General features: G+C 45.3%; 1 protein-coding gene across 2 annotated transcripts in view; it reads right to left on the reverse strand.

Moving 5' to 3' along the window:
* Positions 1-1,577: 1,577 nt before the first annotated feature.
* Positions 1,578-20,338, reverse strand: part of PLXNA4 (plexin A4) — a 477,499-nt gene continuing 458,738 nt past the window's right edge. Inside the window, exons 31-32 of one of the 2 annotated variants that reach the window (XM_051626583.1) lie at positions 9,303-9,453; positions 1,578-8,565 (exon numbers count right to left, since the gene is read on the reverse strand). In XM_051626583.1, coding sequence (XP_051482543.1) covers positions 8,470-8,565; positions 9,303-9,453 — 247 coding nt within the window. In that variant the 3' untranslated portion in view covers positions 1,578-8,469. Of the gene's footprint in view, positions 8,566-9,302; positions 9,454-20,338 lie in introns of those variants that run through there. The other variant, XM_051626591.1, reaches the window with a different exon arrangement.

Consider the following 20,338-nt stretch of genomic DNA (forward strand, 5'->3'; position numbering starts at 1 on the left):
CAGCTCTTGGGTGACCGTGAGGATAAGACCTTTTTCCCTGCTTTGTGGGGAGAGGGAGGCTGGTGGTTCTGTGCAGCTGTGGCTGCAAGTGTACTGGGGGATGTGGGACACAAAGCAGGAGCAGGTACATGGTTCTGCCACATCTCATTGCTGTGGGAGTGGTAAATCAGTAGTCCCCACCACCATGCCCTCTTTCCACCTCTGAAGGGACCTGGTTCTGCTTATATCACTTAGGCTTTTCAAGAGCAGGGGCAGTGAAAAGCACCTGTGAATCTTTTATCTCCAGATTGCCTTGAGCTGAGGTGTTTCAGGTCAAGTTTCCTGTCCTTTGGGGTACATGATGAGGCTGGGATGTGAAGCCATGCAGACCTGTGGCATGGCAGTGCAAACCCAGCCCAGGCTTGGCCAAACCTGCCATCAGTCCCAGGGAACCTGACCTCCTTCCTCAAAGATTTACTCTTGGCAGCAGCTGTTCAATAGACAGTATCATAAGATAATAACTGTTACAACACAGTTCAGGAGCAGACATGGGAAAGGGAAAATGGATTTTCCCTTCTTGCTTCAAATTAAGCTATCTAGAAAGAGAATTGTCCATCAGCTGCTCCTTCTAGCTGTGTGTGAAAGGAGAGCAGGGGGTGGTGGTCACGCAAGGAGGGAGGTTGAATTTCTCAATGCCTGGGGAGCATCTTCAGTTTGAACACACACACAAAGAATCAGAGGATGCCAGGTTGGAAGGGACCTCAAGGGTCATCTGGTTCAACCTTTAAGAAGAGAGGCCACACCTGGCAGCAAGAGGGCTGCAAACATGCCCTCTGCAGTTGATCCTTGGAGAGACATCCATCTTCTGGTGAAGAAAATAAAAAGGGAAAAGAAAGGAAAAAAAAAAAAAGGAAAAAAAAAAAAAGGAAACAAAAGGGGAAAAAAGGAAAAAAGGAAAGAGGAGAGGAGAGGAGAGGAGAGGAGAGGAGAGGAGAGGAGAGGAGAGTAGAGGAGAGGGATGAAATAGGGAGAGGGAGAGGAGAGGAGAGGAGAGGAGAGGAGAGGAGAGGAGAGGGGGGGGGGGGGAGAGAGGAAGGAAGGAAGGAAGGAAGGAAGGAAGGAAGGAAGGAAGGAAGGAAGGAAGGAAGGAAGGAAGGAAGGAAGGAAGGAAGGAAGGAAGGAAGGAAGGAAGGAAGGAAGGAAGGAAGGAAGGAAGGAAGGAAGGAGTATTTTCACATAATTTTCTGGCAGAAGCACATGGATCCCTGAGCCTTTGCCCTCTCTATGAGCACGTGGGTGGGGATTGCTCAGCAGGGATCCACTTCCCATCCCACCCCACCTGCCCAGCCCATGAGCATGAGTATGAAACCAAGCCAAAAATGTCAACATGTGCTGACTCGCTGGAACAATAAGACAACTCTAGTGTGTTTTCTGTGGATTGTGGGGGAACCTGAACTTGGGAGAGAGCTCTTATGGTGTGGCTGTGAAGGGGACTTGCTTTGAGCACTTCCGTGGTGTCCAGTCTCATGCTTGCCCTTCACTTGAATTCCCTCTCTCTGGCTCTGCTTGGCCCCAGGAAGCAGCAATCACAGCCCAGGGCATTTTTATTTCTTTCTTTATTTTTTTTTAATAAACTTTATTCTATATTACAAATATTTTTTTTTTTCTTTTTGTTCTGGACTGCAAAATAGGAATGCCTTATATTTACATACACAGGTATACAATTAATTATAACAAAGGTACAGAAGCTTTGCCTTTACCAAGTAACAACGGGATTCCAATTTAAATAGTATAGATTTTATTTATTTTTTAACTAGGATCAATTCAAAAGAAAATCAAACCAACAACAACAACCTAAGAAAAAGGATCCCAACCTCCTTTCTAATGCTGTCTTGACATCTCTTTGAGGCTGTTAGTAACACTGTAGTGAAAAGATATGTCTTTACATTGATTTTGTATTTAAGGTTCAATCTTTAGCAAAACAGAGAAGGAGACTTCTGGGCTCATGTGTTATGTCCAAGACAGAGGGTCAGACACTAGGAAGGGCCTGTCTCATGACATTAAATAATACAGTTGCCTCTCATCTTGATTCTTTGGGGAAAACACTGGGAGCATTTAGCTAGCACCTAATTTCTCTGTTTTCTTACCCCACTCTGAGCTAGAAAGTGGGTTTTCTCCAGGGACTGAAGAAAGAACAGCATAGAAATTTTAAATAACACCAAGTTTCTCTTAAGATTTTTCAGAAATGACTGCAAAGCTTGGACATGTAAGCCATGCCAGACCACATCAGTAAGAGAAGGGACTGCTGAAAGACTCGGTGTCCTGGTTTTCCCCCTGTTTTCTCTACCCAGATTCTCTTTACTGAGCTTCCCTGCTCACTGGTTTCTGCTGCAAGTGTCTTTGAGGTGATCTGTTTCCAAGCAGAAATAATTCCTTGAGGTAAACTCTCCATTTTTAGCACAGAAGATTAACACAAAACCAAAATAAAACAAAAACCAATGAACAAACAACAACGACAACAGAAATCACACACGTGACAGGTTGATTAGGCTAAGCAGCTTTACATCCTCCTGGGGTTTTTTTGGTGTATTTATTTTTTTCCAAGTGTTGAAGCTTTTTTAAAAAAATAAAATAAATAAAAATTGACATCTTTCTTTAAATGAATTAATTACTGTAAGCCTGTGTGTCCTTGGGTGCTTCCCTAACAATGTGGTGAACTGAGCCATCCTAAATAAAAGATGGTTGACAACCTCTGGTTTCAAAGCATCCTCTGCAAAATGGTTATCCCCTGTAAGACAACACAACTTTTTTGGAGAAGGGGAATTGCACAGTGGCAGAGGTGAGGGAAAACTGCAGGACTCCATGGACCAAAGAATACTCTGAAGTGGGAAGAGCAAAAGGGTGCAAAGCAGGAAAACTCAGGCTGTGAACGAGCAGGAGGCTGAGGCTCACACCGTGGTGTTGAGGTTCATTGTCTTCAACAGTTTGCTCCACAGGATACCAAGTTTGGATGGCAGGAGCTAGGACATCCCAAGATATCCGACTGCCCTAGAAGGTAACTCTTTCACTACTCATCAGATGCACAGAACAAATCATCCTGGCATCACTGAGGTTATGCCAATACTTCAGCTGTCATGCTGAGGCATCTGTCAACATGGAAACAGTCTACTATGATCCTGTAAATGATCATAGCTCCCTAGATTGGAGAAAGAGATCCATTCCTGGGCTCCCATTGTCATCCTTGGAGAGGAAGTTATCTGAGGAGCTTAAACAACAACACTGATTTGAAATCTGTGTTTTTATACTGATTTCTTCATTCAGGGGCAGGGGATATGCCAACTGGGGGTCCTAGATGAAATTTGTTGTGAGCTACTCAAAACCAACACAAACCTGGTGGGACTACAACGTACATTCCTATGCAGTGCCCTCTGTCTGGCTTTTCTAGCTAAATGTTGAATCAGGGGGGAAGGGATTAAAACCACCTTGTTGGGGCTGACAGGGTCCTGGCAAAGTGCTCTGGTCACAGTAACTTCCCAGATCAGCAATGGCCACCACAGAAAGCAACAGATTTCTAGGAAGGAACAAGCCTCTTACACACTAGAGCCTGCCTCAAGAGCTTGGGAAGCAGGACCAGTTTTCTTCCTCTCTATCATTCCTTTTACAGTGCCAAGCAGTATCTCCAAGCTATCAGATGAATCTGCTTCATGACTAATTCTTCTACAGGCTGCTGAGAAATGTAAAGCATGACTTGTTTTATTGATGCCTCGGTGATGTGAGAGAGCAGCACTGGTCACCTCCAGCAGCTCGGACTTTTCTTTTTGGTGTGAGATGGTTCATGGAATTGAGGGTCCTTTGTGGGCGCCACAAATGTGTCCCCACTAAAAAGAGCCCTGGGACTCAGTCCTCTTAATTTCCAGTCTTCCTTCAGAAGAGTCTTTCACATAATAAGGTCTCTTTCCAAAGCATTTCACTAGAACTTTGGGGAAGGACAGAGCTACGTTGTGGTTTTTGGCTCACTTTTAAACTATTTTCCTCTTGATATTAGCTGTTCCATGCTTAGATTGTTACATCACAGGCATCCAAGACTTTGGGAAATGTGGAAGGGATGTGTAGCCTTTGTGTTTGCTGACTCAGCACTGAAACTGGCCACTGGACTCTTAAGACTCTATCTGTCTGTTTTCATAGCTTTATTAAAAATAGTGACAATGATGTGATTTACTTGGTCTCTTCCCCTTCATGATAAACACCTTCCTGTGGGTTAATGCACAAGATATGGAAACTTTGGTAATCCCTTTTCAATTAAAGAATATATCAACCAAAAGCTTACCAAAGATAAACCTTCAAGTCATCACAATTCTTTATGGTCTCCAAAAGTAAAAGAGGTATTATAAGAACTGCAACAGTTAAACTACAGAGGAGGAAACTGAAACAGTCCTCTTTCCTAAAGGAGCAAGACTGGTGTATTCTGGATTGGACCAAACCTTTAAATATATTCAGAACACAATGAAGAATAGGAAGAGAAGGACTGAGGCATGGTAGGAGAGGAAGTTGCCCTTGGGTGACTGCTTTTCTCCTGTTCAGTGGTTCTCCTGTGCTGGCTGTTCAAGCACTAAACATCTCTAACACCTTCTTCCTGATAACACACAACTTTTCCCACAGCAGGGGGAAACTGTTTACTGGAAGGCTCAGTCTGCAAAAAGCACATGACATGATGGATTATGTCTCAGATCACTGTGTCATTGATAGGTGAGGACTCTCACAGGAAAGACACCATGTGTTTACAGAGGGATTGTTCACCTTTTGTTCTTCTAAACTGGGTGCAAAGCCCCAGAACAAACTCTGCAGTGAAGAAATAACCTTAGCTCTCTCAGTAGGAGCACAGAGAGTCTTCATCACTTCCCTGTCCCTGTTCCTGATGCTGTTGCAAGCTTCAGAATTCATTGTCTTGATTGCAGTGTTTGAAAAATACCCACAAAGATCAGCCTATCCTCTGGCATGTTCTTGATATTAGGAGCCTGTCCATTGACTTCTAGGGACTTTGGCTCCAGTTCTCTCCACGTGGCTTGAAAATCAGTGTGAAACACCACATATTTGGCATTTTTGGTCAAGTGTGGAAAGGGAGGTGGGGGGAAACAAATCAAAGGAGGAGGAAAAGAAAGCATCCATGTTGTAGTAGGGCTCATTCTTCTGCTTGTGTCTTTGCATTTAATTGTATTTTACATGCACTTAAAAAATAGTTAGCTCAATAGGTGAGGCTGGAAAGAAAGATGCCAAGACCTCTCACAGACTGGGGGTTGCTGGGACTCTGGTTGGGAATGGAGAGGGCATGGAAGGGGACAGGAGAGGAAGCTCACACATCACAATTCTGGCACATTTTCCAAGCAAAAACCAAAACCAGCTCAAACATCAAATAAGGAAAAGCAAAAAAAGAAAGGAAAATAAGGTGGATGTGAAAGGGAAGCAAAATACAGAATTTCTTTCAAATCCTGGGGATGAGGGAAAGAAGAGGGTGGAGCAAAAATGGAAATGCCTACATGGGGATTTGGGAAGGGTTAAGACACACCAATCTCATGGCACTTCCCATTTCCCCTAAGTGTTTCATTCTCAGTGTCTCTGAGGTGTTCAAGTTTTTCTTGAAAAATATATATATATTACAGAAGAAAAACTCCGTACCAGCAAGAAGAAATAAAATACCAACAACAGAAAACAACTATCACGGAACAAAACCACAGCCCTGAAAACATCAAAAAGAAACAGGGTGAGTCTCAAGTTTCCCCTGTGGCGTTCCTCTGACTTCAGTAACAGTGCAGAATTACAACAGTTCACTTTGATATCTTTCTTTCTTTTTTTTTTTCCTCCTTTTTAAACAGCTTCTTCCTTCCATGTGCGCATGTCCAGGCAGAACAGCCCATCACTCATAACCACTTCCCTCCAAGCCAACAATTTGTCCTTAGACACCTACCATCCAGCTGTGAGTACAAGGCATGACAATAGGGTCCATGTTTCTCCTTTGTGGCACTTTTGTTTGTCAAAACCTTTGGTTTCTTCCTTTTTTTTTTTTTTTAATTTTCCTTTTTTTTCATGTATTTATAAAAAATATTGTGGGGTTTTTTTGTGGTGTTGTTGTAATTTTCTTACCTCTGGCTCTGGTGGGATTTCCATCCCACTTTCACAGCCAGAATCAATGGATCTGGAATATGCGCCGACGTAAATGGATCAACAAAACCATGGCAGAACCAACCAAACCCAAACCATCCCCAATGCGCAGGCCTCTTAAAAATGCTGAGATGTCCATAAGGTGCACGATGAGTCCATCAGCTCAGCAATCAAACAGAAAGCAAGCAAAATTAAAAAGGAAATAATGCACACACGCACACAGACACACACACGCACAAAATAATAATAATAATAATAATTATAATTAATCAAGAGAGAAATGTCTGGGGTTTTGAAAACCAAGACGTGTCCCTAAGTTTGCTGTTATCTTGTGATATTCTTCCCACAGACACATCCAGGTTTGGACTGTTAGTTTTGAAAGGCTTGCCTACATGTGTATCTCCTTGGCTGAAGGAAACCCACGGGCTGACTGGCTCCTGTTTGCACCACATCCCCCAGTAGACACACACAGAATCCATCACTCTAAAGAGGTTCTGGTTTGTTAGCAAGAGACATGAATAAAACCAAATGCACTCATTCTGTAACCAATGTACACACCCTGTCTTTACCCCTTCCTCCCTCCAGGTGCAAAGTAGATCCAGGCTGTAGCTCTGAGGATGGTGTGAGATAGATGTGGGCTGCTTCTCCGTGCCATCAAGCTACTTCTCCGTCTGCTAATGAACTCTGTTCTTTACTGGGGAGATGAATGCAGACCCAGCTCTTGCCTCTGTGGCGTACAAGAGGCAAGGTTCTCCAGACCATGGTGTTATCCAGGGTGGCAGCTGTATGATCGAAGTAGCCAAATGCAGTAGAAATGCAGGATCTCACTCCTCTTTGGTCAGCCGTGAAGCAGGTTGAGATGTTCTGGAGGATCTGAGCAGAGGATAGAACAGGGTAATCACCCACAACTGTCCTGTGGTGACAATGATCTCTGAAGGGATAGGACATGCAAAGAAAGAGCAAATCCTTCCCAGGCAGCAACTGTGCCTCCAGCAAGGCCTGTTGGTTCCAGAAATGGAGAAGAGGAAAGGCCAGGAGTTGGCACCAAAAGGCAGATGAGCTTACAGTGGTTGAAAGACCTTCAGAAGACATGCAGTTAGGCTAGGGGTATCTAGGTAGAAGAATATTTTGCAGTGTTTCATTTGAATTTCCTCCAAGATTTCCTTCCAAATTGTGTGGTGACATTTCCTCTTAGGAGTGGCTTTGAAGGAAAGTTTTACCATCAGTCCTATGCACCACCTTGCTTCATGACAAGCCCTTCAGTATCCTTCTGATATTCCACCACGAGAAAACAATAGCTTTGTTCCAGTTGAGGAAACAAAATGGAAAGAACTAACAGCTTTTAAAAAAAATCCCTCTGATTGGTTTTTGAGGCCGAGCTCCTTGCCTGGAACAAAAGGAGACTTGGGGCTCTTGCTTTCCAAGCTGATGTGAGAACGAGGGAGATGCTGTGCTGTCCATTGCCAGAAGGAACAGACTCACCACTGATGGGTTGCTCTCTGCCACTGAGCAGAGAGCATTTTTGCTGTGGTGCTACAACCAACAGGACACACTAGGAAAGACGGAGGGGGACACAGGTCTCTTTGAAAAATAAGAATAACCATATGAAACACATGGGCAGGAGAGTGTTGGTCTCCTCCTCCCCTCTTGACCCTTCTCCTGCTCCAAGAGAGCAGCTAGACCACCTTTTGCCAAGGCAGATAAGAGCCACAACGGTCCAACTCTGGACGGAGCTGTGGCATTTTCTGGGGAGCCTTGGGGTTCCTCTCCCAGTGGGTTACTCTCAAGACATAGAGTTGCAATGGCTCTGCAGGAGAGGATCTCAATTTTCTGCTGCCCTCCAGGATCCCTGCAGGCAGGCTGCCTTCCCCTCGGGGAGACTTTTAGTAATACTGAGTTCATTTCCATGTCCTCTCCAGAGGCTACAGCCCTTGGAGGGCAGTTAAAGCAGCATGACAGAAGTTACCTCCCAATTCCCCATCTGCAGAGAGATGGTGTGATATTGGGGGAGGGTTTGTGGGGGTTTTTGTGTGTTTAATAGTTTTTCTCTGGGACAAAGGCAGAGAGAAAGCTGTGAAAAGGAGAGCTCCACCTGAATGTCTTGATGTCCCCAGAGCCAAGATTCTTCTGCAGTCTTTTCTTTTAACCCCTGGGGCTTTGTCACTTTGTCCATAGATTTTGAAAGAGAAAGAAATGAGAGAGAAAGAGAGAGGGGAGCGCTGTTCAGGTGACTCTGCTTACAGCTGATCAAAACTTGCACTTGGTAAAGATGATGATCTTGAGTGAGGCACGACTTGGTTTATCCCTTCCAGGGTGTCCCTGGCAGGACAGTTCTCAGCTGTCTATGCTCATGAGGGTTATGACTTGTTCAAGTTTGTAGGCAAGTTTCTGTTTTCCAGCCTGATCGTCTTGATCAAGGGCTCCGAGAATCTGGAAAAGGAAAGAGAAAGAAGTGAGAAGGATTTTAGTTTGTTTTGCCTAAAAGGATTAAGTCCAGCATCATATAGCAGCAGATGGGGGTTAGTTTTCTCTAAGGTAGGTCCCATGATTAGCTTAGATCATGCAAAGCAGGTCAGCCAGCCAGCAGAGAGCAAGGCAAGCAGTTTGGGGTTGATCTGTCTAAATGCAGACCTCTAGGTTGTAACCAACCAAATGGATTCTTGGATTCTTATTCCTTGGTAGCCTTATTCATGACCTTGCCATGCTACTGAAGATGCCCTAAGGGGTCTCACCTGGTCTTCAACACACAGAACCATACTGGTAACTACTTTAAGTCCTGTGTTATGCTTGCTGGATCATTCTTGGGTGCTTTAGGGTGTGTGGAATGTCACTGGACACATACGCTTAAACAGCTTTTGGCCACATGTGATGCAGAGCCCATGCAGGGCTCTTCTGTAGCAAGCAGACATCTGAACATCAACTACTGCAAGCCAGATAAACCTGATTGACCAATAATAAGAGACAAAACCAACTAGAATCGAAATGGAAGAGTATAAATATTCCAAGACCTTCCCTTTCCAGACCCCAGGCCTTGCTTTTCATTCTTATAGGCCATCATTCCCCTAGCCAGGATGAAGATAGGTATCTGTGACACATGCTGGGCCCTGGGAATGGGCGAGCTGTGCCATGGCCCTGCAGAACTGCTCTTCCCCCTCTGGGGCCCTTACCTCCTCGCTGTACTTGCCAACGTAGGAGTAGATCTCTGAGAGCGCGCTCATCGTGTTGAACTCGTTCATGTGCATGCGAGACTGCTCAGCCAGGTAGGCATTCATGTCCTGGTCACTGATTGCTGGCATCTTGGCAATGTCTGAATAGTACCTGAGGGAGAGAAATAGAGATTATTCTTGAAGGGAGAGGGTAGGAAGTCAAGAGCTGATTATCCACCAGTGATAAGGAGAAAGGACACGCTTAGTGCTCTTGGGCTTTTCTGATGCATCGCTGATATACCTGGTCACACTCTTCTTCTGCATCAAAGCAGATGACTGAGCCAAATGCAAAAATTAGACTGACCCACTATTCCTGAATACCAAATGTGTGTTGTAATCACTCAACTTCTTTACTGTGAGAGTGACAGGCTGCCCAGAGAGGTTGTGGGGTCTCCTTCGCTGGAGACATTCAAATCCCGCCTGGACACGTTCCTGTGTGATGTGCTCCGGGTGATCCTGCTCTGGCAGGGGGGTTGGACCAAATGATCTTTCCAGGTCCCTTCCAGCCCTTAAGATTCTGAGATTCTGTGAACTGTACTCTGAGACTGAAACCTCAAAAAGCATCCTGTAAATGTTCCCCACGCCATACCAGAGTGGGCAGAATCTACTGATGTTGGAGTCCTTCGTCAGACCTTCAAGGGCTTTAAGCCCTGCCTCTAGTCCCACAAAGAAGTCCTACTGATGTTGCTGCCCACTGAAACCTCAGGATTTTTCTCCCATAGACAAAGAAACCTCCCCCTTGCATGCTTGCTTGCACCACTCACACTAGTACATCTGCATCCACTGCTACCATCATCCATCTCTCCCACTGAACCCAGTATATCCCAGCAAGCCCTCTGCTGGTCAGCACTGCCCTTTTGCTTCAGCACTCCCATCCCCACTCTGGGGAAAATTTGCTTTCCTTAGAAGTCAACACCATTCCCTGTGACCTCACAACAAGACTGGGACCTTATCCATAGGATATGGACTCCCCAGACCCATTCATTGCCCATCAGGCTCCATCAGCAGAGTGATGTCTCTTTAAGGAAGTTGCTATTTTTGATGTCCTTCATCCCCTGGGTAAAGGAGGTCTTGGAGGACAAGGTTTGCAGAAGGTAATCAGTCACTGTCACTCGCAGCTGTGCTCTGCTGTCAACTGGTTAATTAGGCACCATCATTTACATTTTTAATTTCTGCAATTTGACATTTTGTGCAGAAGGAGAAAAAAAAAATGGAAGAAAAAAAGAAAAAAGCCCATTGCTGCAGCAAATCCACAGCTTTATAATTAGGATGCAGAGGGGACGGGGAGCCAAAAGAGCTGACAGGTGTCTTGTAAACAGAGCTGAGACACCTGCTGAGATGGAGGCTGTTTTCCACTGCAGAGAAATTGGACACTGAAGTGCTGTGTGATAAGAATCCTTCAGACAGAAAAGTGGGAAAATACTCTCTATGAGAGAGTGGGACAAGCAGCTGCTGAAGTGTCCCATGGAAGCCAGCAGAGTGTAAGAGGACTGAGAGGAAACCCCTCCACAGCAGAAGGCTCCAGCTTTGGTCAGTCTGGTTTTCTGTCCTGCACTCCCATCCTGATTTATTGCAATGGGTTTGTCTCAGCTGTTCTCCTGGTTTTCCAGGACTGGGTTGACCTTGCAGAGGGACCTGAACAGGCTGGATCGATGAGCCAAAGCCATGAGAATCAACAAGGCCAAGTGTTGGACCTTGCACCTGGGTCACAAAAACCCCATGCAAAGCTGCAGACTTGGGGAAGAGTGTCTGGGAAGTGCCTGGCAAAAACAAACAAAAAAATGACCTGGCTGTGCTGGTTGACAGAGCCTGAACATGAACCAACATGTGTCCAAGGTGGCCACCAACATCCTGGCTTGTGTCAGCACTAGTGTGGCCAGCAGGACCACGGCAGGGATCATCCCCCTGTGCTTGGCACTGGTGAGGCCACACCTTGAACCCTGGGGTCAGTTCTGGGCCCCCCACAACAAGAAAGACACTGAGGGGCTGGAGCATGTCCAGAGAAGGGCAACAGAGTTGGTGAAGGGCACAGGTCTTATGAGGAGCAGCTGAGGGAACTGGGACTGTTCAGCCTGGAGCAAAGGAGGCTGAGGGGAGACCTCGCTCTCTGCAACTGCCTGAAAGGAGGTTGGAGGAAGGGGAGGGTTGGTCTCTTCTCCAAAGGAACAAGCGATAGGATGACAGGAGAAGGCCACAGGCAGTGCCAGGTGATACTTAGACTGGATATTAGGAATAATTTCTTCACTGAAAGGATTGTCAGGCCCCGGCACAGGCTGCCCAGGGCAGTGGTGGAGTCCCCATCCCTGGAGGGATTTAAAAGCTCTGTAGATGTGGTGCTGAGGGACATGGGGATGGGGCAGTGGTGGTCTTGGCAGGGCTGGGTTAATGGACTTGATGATCTTCAATGTCTTTTCCAACCAAAACAATTCCATGATTCCATGATGTCTCCTGGAAACCTCATTGACTTTACTACAACTTCCAGTGCTTACAACAACCTTACCCGCCCTGAGCAAACAGTGCCCTCCGAGCCCAGGGGGCCAATCACATCCTGGGCTGCATCAAAAGAAGCATGACCAGCAGGTCAAAGGAAGTGATTCTGCCCCTTTATTTGACTCTTTTAAGACCCCACCTGGATAACCGTGTCCAGCTCTGGAGTCCTCAACACAAGTGGAACACGGCCATGTGGGATGAGTCCAGAGAAGGGCCACAGCAATCCTAAGAAGGATGAAGCACCTTTCCTATAAAGACAGGATGAGAGAGCTGGGATTGTTCAGCCTGGAGAGGAGAAGGCTCCAGGGAGCCCTTATAGTGGCCTTCCAGTCCCCCAGACTTGGGGGTCTGGGGTACAGACCCCCAGAAGGGGGCCTACAGGAAAGTTGGGGAGGGACTGTTTACAAGAGCCTGTGGTGGTAGGATGAGGGGCAATGGCCTTAAACTGGAGCAGGATAAATTTAGATTAAATATTAGGAAGAAGTTCTTTACAATGAGGGTTGTGAAGCACTGGAACAGGTTGTCCAGAGAGGTGGTAGAGACACCATCCCTGGAGACATTCAAGGTCCGGCTCGACCAGGCTCTGAGCAACCTGATCTAGTCAAAGTGTCCCTTTACACTGCAGGGGGGGCTGGACTAGATGACCTTTAGAAGCCCCTTCCAACAACATACACTCTATGATTCTATGATTCTATCTTGCCTTCTGGGCTCAGAAGGAGCCAAAAATCCTAAGTCCCAAGGTCTAGATTTTGCCCACACCCCGTACTCCAATGATGAGCAGTCTAGGTTTGATTTTGCTTTACAGTCTGCCTGGCCCTCAATCCCCAAGTGGACCAGAACAGTTCTCTATGAGTAAAGCAGACATCTAGTAATCCTGTGATGACCTGATCAGCAGAACTACCTCCAGGAGAAGAGGGTGAACAGGATGAATAAATATTTCTAGATTTTTGGCACTCCCAGAAAACCTTGAATGATTCTCAGCATAAGCAACTGAACAAAACCTGACCTGTGCTCCATGGACTTCTGACAAAAGAAAACACCAGGAAACTGGTGGCATCCCTATCAGTGATGTTTCAAGTTCCTCACAGCCAAAGCACTTTGCTGAGAAACAAGAACTTTTAGAGCCAAAATGCAAGATGTGCCTTGGCACCCAAAGAGAACTGCATCCATGTGCCACTAGCACAGCTCAGAATCTTGTGGGGAAAAAACAGCCTGCAATGCAGTGAAATGCATTGATTGATGGTGCCTGTGAAGAGCCTGTGGAGAAGAGCCCAGATCCTCATGAATACTACATAGGCACCTTCCTACTGGCTGAAATGGAAAGTGAAGAGGATGACATCACAGTAAAAATAAATTAGGCCAGTGGAGAAAAGCAGAGATACTGCGTTGGACTTGCCAGTCTGGCTCTGATGACCAGTTGAAAAGCTCCTTTTCCTCTCTGGTTCAGCTACTCATCAAATGGTGGGCAGGACAGGGGCTGTATGAATAGGGTTCTTCCAAAAATGGAACACAGGCACACATATAATCTGCTTCTCCAAGGTTGTCCTGTTTCCCTTTCACCCAGTAGCCACCCTCTCTGGAGTCCATGATTCAGAAGGGTCTGAAAGCTCCCCAGTCCCTTTCCAGCCCTGCAGAGATATTTTCCCAGCAGCATAACACTCCCATGACTCATCTGAACAACAAAAAAGATACACTAAATGCTCCCTGGTGTGATGGACAGGATGCAAAAATCTGAATTTCAGGGCTTGGAGGCCTCTTCAGCCATGACAGAAGCTCAAACTGCTATCTCAGTGTTCTGGGTTCACGGGCCATTACCCAACACCACACCAAAGTGTCCTGGTCTGCCTTGGACTCAGTTCCCTGGCCATCACACACTTGGGCACCCATTCCCATTAAGACTGCAAACCAAGGTATTGTGGAAGTGTGTTTTGAAGGAAAAATAAAATAAAAAGAAGGGGGGAAAAGCAAGTGCTTCTAATGAAACCTAGCCCCTCGTGCAGGGAGAAGACATAATATCCTTCCATCACAACTTTGCTACGACCAAATGACTTATTTCCACAGAAGTGTTTCTGATGAAGCCATCACTGGGCTATCTCAAGAAATTACAAATGTGTATATTAAAGCATCCTAGCAGGGAGATGACAACAACCCTGCTGAGTTTTTATTTACTTCTTATCTGAGACCAAATCCTCTGAGATACTTAAGGCCTTTCTGTCACTTACATCCCCTTAATGTCTTCAAAACCACTGTGAAGCTGTCACCAAACCCCAGAGGGCCTCGCATTTGCACTGCTGGCATTTGCAAGGCTCTGTGTGCTGCTTCCCTGTGCCCCTGCAGCTGACACCTCTCCCACTGTAGCTGAACTAAGAGGCAATGCAGGGGGAATGAGATGCTTTTTCACCATGCTGCCCCTGTGAGAACCTCTACCTTGAGGGCCACCAGATCTCACCTGAGAGAGGTTGTTGACTCACACTTCTACAGCCCCAGAAGCTGCTTTAGCCAGCAGGAGGCTGGGAATACAAGGCTAAGTCAGATTCCCTCTGAATGAGGCAGACTGGGAGCAAAGGAGCAAATCTAGCTTAGCTTGCACCCAAAGGTTGTTTTTGAAGTAGAAGAAGGGGACTACCTCTTGTAATGAGAGTCCCTGACCACAAGAAAGACACTGAGATACTGGAATGTGTCCAGAGAAGGGCAAGAAAGCTGGGAAAGAATCTGGACAAGTCTTATGAAGAGCAGCTGAGGGAATTGGAGGTGTTCATCCTGGAGAAAAGAGGCTGAGGGGAGACCTTCTGGTTCTGCAACTGCCTGAGAAAAGGTTGAAGCCAGAGGGGGTTGGTCTCTTCTCCCAAGGAACAAATGACAGAACAAGAGGCAACAGCCTCAAGTTACCCAGGGGAGGTTCAGATTAGATCTTGGGAACAATTTCTTCCTGGAAAGTGTTCTCAAGCCCTGGCCCAGGCTGCCCAGGGCAGTGGTGGAATCTCCATCCCTGGAGGGATTTAAAAGCTGTGTACATGTGATGCTGAGGGACGTGGGTTAGTGGTGGCCTTGACAGTGCTGGATTAACAGTTGGACTTGATGATCTTAAAGGTCTTTTCCAACCAAACCATTCTATGATTCTACTTGGTCAGATGTGCACCACTTGCTGACCTGGTGCTGCAGATTTTCTGCTTCTTCTGTAGTCAAGTTTTAGTTATCTCCAGGGGATACTTTCCCAGCTGTTTCCAGAAGATCCTTAGATGCATATCAAAAGATGCTGCCTTATGTGCTTGAGTTTCCCCTGAATCACAGGAGCAGCCTGAGTTCTTTCCTCAAGGCTGTTCATTGTCTGACATGGCAGGACATTGGTTCATTGGACTTCAGAAGTGATAAAACCTCCAAGAAATCTGGGTAAATCCGTCACTCAGACACATCAGCAACTCTGATGAAGGGCATAAGGATTACTAGTCCATAGGATGTGACTTCATTGGTACCAGTAGCTCAATAACTCTCCCCAGAGGGACCTGAACAGAAGAGCCTGAATAGGCTTCTACAGGAAGGACTGTGGATGTACCAGCATATAGAATCATCTTGGTCATAGAATCAATCTGGTTGGAAGGGACCTTGAAGATCATCAAGCCCAACCATAAGTATAGTAGTGCAACCTGTTCTTTTCAAAAAAAGAATTGTTCTTGTACCTTTCACATCCTCCTCTTTTCCGGGGCTGTCTTTGGTGGGTTTTTTTTTCTTTGTTATGTTGTTTTGTTTTGCTTTCTTTTCTTAAGGAAAACAACAGTGACCTGGGAATCCATCTTGCTCTCTGTTTAGCCAGGGATAAATACTCTTGCCTTTGGTACCAACCAGGAAAGGCTCCTTAGTGGAGATTTTTCACTAGAATGACTGTGCCTGCTGCCACTCAGTAACTCATTAACTCATCAAAAGAGAAGAGAAAAGCTGTGTTGCTGATGCTTCCTCTCCAGTCTGAAATTTGCCAGCACTGCCGTGGTTTAGGCAGCTTAGCATGGAGCTAATTGCCTTCCAAAAGATCTTTTTGTCATGGCTGCTGTTGTGCTGTCCTGGGTTGGGACTGCACTCATTAATAATCATTTTAGCATATGAAAAGCTTGTAACGAATCCATGTGCTGCAGAAGGGAGACGCAATTACAGCAATAACATAGTTAGGGTTATGCAATAGGCTGTATCCAGACCACTAAAAGAGGGAGAGATGCATGGAAGGGATCTGGGGGAGTGCTGTAGCAGAGAAGGGCTGAAGAAAAGCTTGGAAACAACCTAGTGGCCAGCTCTTTCATGGGCTGAAGTGAAGCAAAGCAAGGACACGCTGTCAGTCCTTGTCTTGACACGGCAGTCTTTAGTTTCCTGGGAGGCATCTGAGCTGCAAAGTTTGAGGTTGTGATGTTTCAGCTCCAGGCTCAGTTAGCCCAGACTGATCCTATTTTGGAGAGAGGTTCAAGGCCAATCTGGTGGACACTTATTGCAGTCATAGCATGATGACTAAGCAAAATATATCAGCCCCAAAGTTAGATGAGGATCTGCCATTTCTTCCAGAGATTTGCCTTGAAGATCTTGAGGGAAAGATTCTGTCTGCATATGCATCCCCTAGCTATAAATGGTTTTATTTTGCATGTGCATGGCTTTTTCTGCTGCTTTTCATCCAAGAATAAACAGCAGATAATGGGTGAGCAGCACTGAGTCAATGGCTGAAGAATGAATCAGTGCACAGGTAGTTTCTCTTGGGAGAAGAAACTGTCCAGCATTTTCTCCGTGCAGAGGATCTGTGGGTCTGAGGCTGTGCCCTCTGTATATAGATGCATTTGCACCTTGCCTGCTGAAAGCTGCACTGTGTGAGCCTTTTAGAGATATGAAGTGAGCAAAGACAAGCAAACAGCCTTCAGGTAACACCAAAAGCTGCAGCAGAGAAGCAAGGAATGAGCTGTACCCCCTGCCCCTGGGAGTGCAATTCAACAGCATGGGCTGTAATTGCAGCCAGGGAGATTTTGGCTGGCCATGAGGGAAAACTGATGGGAAGGAGAGGGAAGATCCCTGAACAGATTGCTTGAGGAGAGCAGAGGTTCAGTCATCGGAGGCCTTTAAGAAAAGGGTGGACAAGCATCTGTCAGGAGGGCTTTAAACAGAGCTGATCCTGCCCTGAGTCAGGAGCCGGTTGACCTCCTGAGACCCCTTTCAGCACTGGTTTTATTATCTCTACTGACAACACTTCCCTACCTTGACCCTTGGAATGTTATACCTCGAGCTTCCTTTCTGTCAGGGAAAGGAGACACAAAAGGCTTCATTTTTTAAAGCAGAGCCAGGATTTGCACCTGTCATTTGATGCTCTCTTTTAAAGCCCTTGGAGTCACCTCCATGTTTCTGTTTAAAACCTCAGTAACTTACAATGTTAAGGTGCATGCAGTTTGTAATCTTTTTTATACAGAACTAGTTCCATTTGTCTTTCTTTCTAAAGCCAGCTGCAAAGTGGCCAGCAGACATCACAAGCACTGCACTGGAAGAGACCATCTATTGACTACAGAGTCCTGGAACCACGGGATGACAAGTTATATATAGATCAGATCCCAAAAGGGAACAGACCTACATATCAATTCTGCATACTCCAAACATATTCCCATAGGATTTTCTGACAAGCTGAAGACCTCAACATCTAGAGGCTAATGGCATGCAAATCACAGCTGCTTCAGGAAAAGGAAAGAGATGAGATCATGGGCCTAGGGTTTGGGTACCACCACTAGGGCAGATAGTGTTTGTACCCAGCTTCCCATAATAAACTGCAGATGTTATAACTCTGAATCCTACAGATCAGGTCACTTTAAACCTCTTTTAGGCTTGACAAACCTGGCAAGCCTATTCTGAGTGGTCTTCATTGGAAGATTCTTGAAGTGTTAAGAATATTTGCAATGTCCACATTGATTTTCATCTTTTCTTTGAGGGCCTATTTTTAATACACAACAAACAGCCAAAAAAGAGACCAAGTTCCTACAGGGATGAGAAAAAAAAAGCACGAGTCCCTCTCCTTGCAGCACTGCTAGTATTTTGGGCACCAGTGTGCAATGAAAAAACTCTTCAGCTTCTGCTTTTTGTGCTCTGCCCCTTTTCAGTCTCCCACATCCCTGCCCCCATGTCAGGCTTCTGTAGGGAAACATAGTATTGATTGTGGTGCAGGCAATTAAACGGTGTTAATGAAGTTCAAACAAGTGTTATCATAAGCTTGGCAGCATGGAGAGAAATGAAAGGTCAGCCCCAGCCCTTTGTCATCTTTTCAGTGTGGTGCTGAATGCTAATGAGACAGTCCCAATTAGAACAGGCTCCCCTTTGTATTGCTTAGGGATTGCATCAAATGCTCCCAAGTTCTCCAGATTTCTAAGCTCAAAGGGGACATTTGAAGCAAACTTGAAAAGATGCAGATCTGAAACTGCTCTAATGTAAATTCAGCAAAGCCTATGGAGTTTTGCTAACAGAAAGCAGATGAGAATCTGATCTACCCTTCCCATTCTTTTCCTCTTTTTTCAATAGACTCAGATAATGATAAGTGAAAAGCCTCCACCTTGTTTTAGAATAATAGTCTGACTCTTCATGGCTTTAATAAAAGCCAAATAGTCTGTCCCTATTTCCTGGGTTAATTCTGCCCCAGTCAGGCTTCATCTTCTGCCCCAGGAAATTCAAGTTGTGGCTGCACCAACACTTTTTTAGCCATACATTTTCACAGTGAAAGAGCCCTGGGTGAGTAATTTGAATGGTTTTCTATGAAAGGGAGGATTTCTCAGCTGGATTGTTTCAGCAGGTAGAGTCCACTTCTGTTTTCAACAGCATTAAAAAGGGCTGTTGAAAGCAAACTCCCAGTTGACTACCATGTGGAGGTAGACCATTGCTCAAGCCAGAATCTGTAACTATTCCCTCCCAAGCTTACATTCACACTCTAAAGTGGTAGAAAACTCATCTTTGAAGGATTGGAGATATGTACTTTCACCCATGCCTGTTTCTTTTGCTTTGAGTTTGTGAATTCTAAAAGCACACTCCACACTGAGAAACCAGGAGTTGCAGAGGGAAGGCTTGGAGTAACCCAGCTTACCTACCAGTTCAACAGACCTGTTGAAAGACAGGAGCCTGTCTACTCCAGAGTGCATTCAAGTGGAGTTACAATCTACCACTGGCTTAATTGAACTCTAATAGGTTCTTCTTCATCATAGAAGTTCATCTGATTTCAGGTGCTTCTGATTTACTTAACTGCCTCTTACATTTCCTGACTGAAAATCTTTCAATTTTACGATTTTTTCTTTGAAGAAGTCTAGTGGTCTTGAAGGGTGTTGTCTTCAGCTGATGCTGGCTATGGAAATAGCTCCAGCCAGTACTGGAAGCCATTGGAGTTGGAATTAGCTCCCTCAAAGTACAGTTGCAGAATGGAGAAGAGGAATTCATTAATGCACAGCAGACTTGAAATTGTATTCTGTTCATCCTTGGTATGTTTTGCCTTTCATTACCACAGCATCCAGGTGCCACTGCCTGGAGTCAGTGGGTCAAACACACAAAAATGTAAGCAGGGCAGAATCTCTAACCATATCCCCAAACCCTCAGTCTTCACTTAGGCTTCAGTTTAAGTTGTCAGACATCAGTGCAGACAACAACCCAGCACATGCTGGGCACAGAAATCCAGTGCTGTTTAGTAGCAGCAGGAGCTGTTATGTACCCTGTTTGCAAACCCAGTTGTTCAGGAAAACTTCCAGGGAAATGCAGCTCCTATTGCTGAAGATCTCTAGGCAACAGGATTTAGGTACAAAATTGGTGAAGTAAAATCAATACTGGGAAAAACAAAAAACCAAACTAAACCAAACAAAAAAAACCCCAACATCCCAGAAACTGCAGCCGTCTGTTTATCCAGAAAAAAAATGTTGCATGAGGAAACACCCTCTTCTCCACCCACATATCTTAGTTTGTCACTCAAATGTACCATCTGTAAAGATTAAAAATCAACCAGAGGTCATATATAAAGCAAAGTATTTACCACAAACCCAACCACTCAGGGTTGTTAAAACGTCAGTAAAGTATGACAGCTTTGGGTCGCTGTTGCTGCCAGTTTGGTTCCTAAATGAATCTCACACCTCTTTCCCCCTATCCAGGTCAATCCAGCCTCCATAAATACTAAGAAACTTGAACACCATACCAGAAGTAGGTCATAATTAAGCAAGGTAGCTTGTAAAAGCCTTACAGGTTGCCTAGAAACAACATTTGTAAAAGTGTTTAACCACATCTAAAAATAATTGTCCAGACAAAGCAGAGACCAATGGGAGAATTATTTTTTAAAATGTCACCTCATGTCAACAAGGGGACAGAGCTCTTTGATGAGCCATGCTCTCCTTTCACAAATGAGAGAAAATCATCCCCACCAAAGGAAATAGAGGGGTTTTCTTGCAGTGTGCCTGCAGCAGCAAAGGTCTCATGTAAGCTGCTTGACATGGTGCCTATGAAGTCATCCAAACAAACCATTGCTTTAAACCAGA

The sequence above is a fragment of the Apus apus genome, chromosome 1 (assembly GCF_020740795.1).
Source record: "Apus apus isolate bApuApu2 chromosome 1, bApuApu2.pri.cur, whole genome shotgun sequence".
NCBI classification, from domain to species: domain Eukaryota; kingdom Metazoa; phylum Chordata; class Aves; order Apodiformes; family Apodidae; genus Apus; species Apus apus.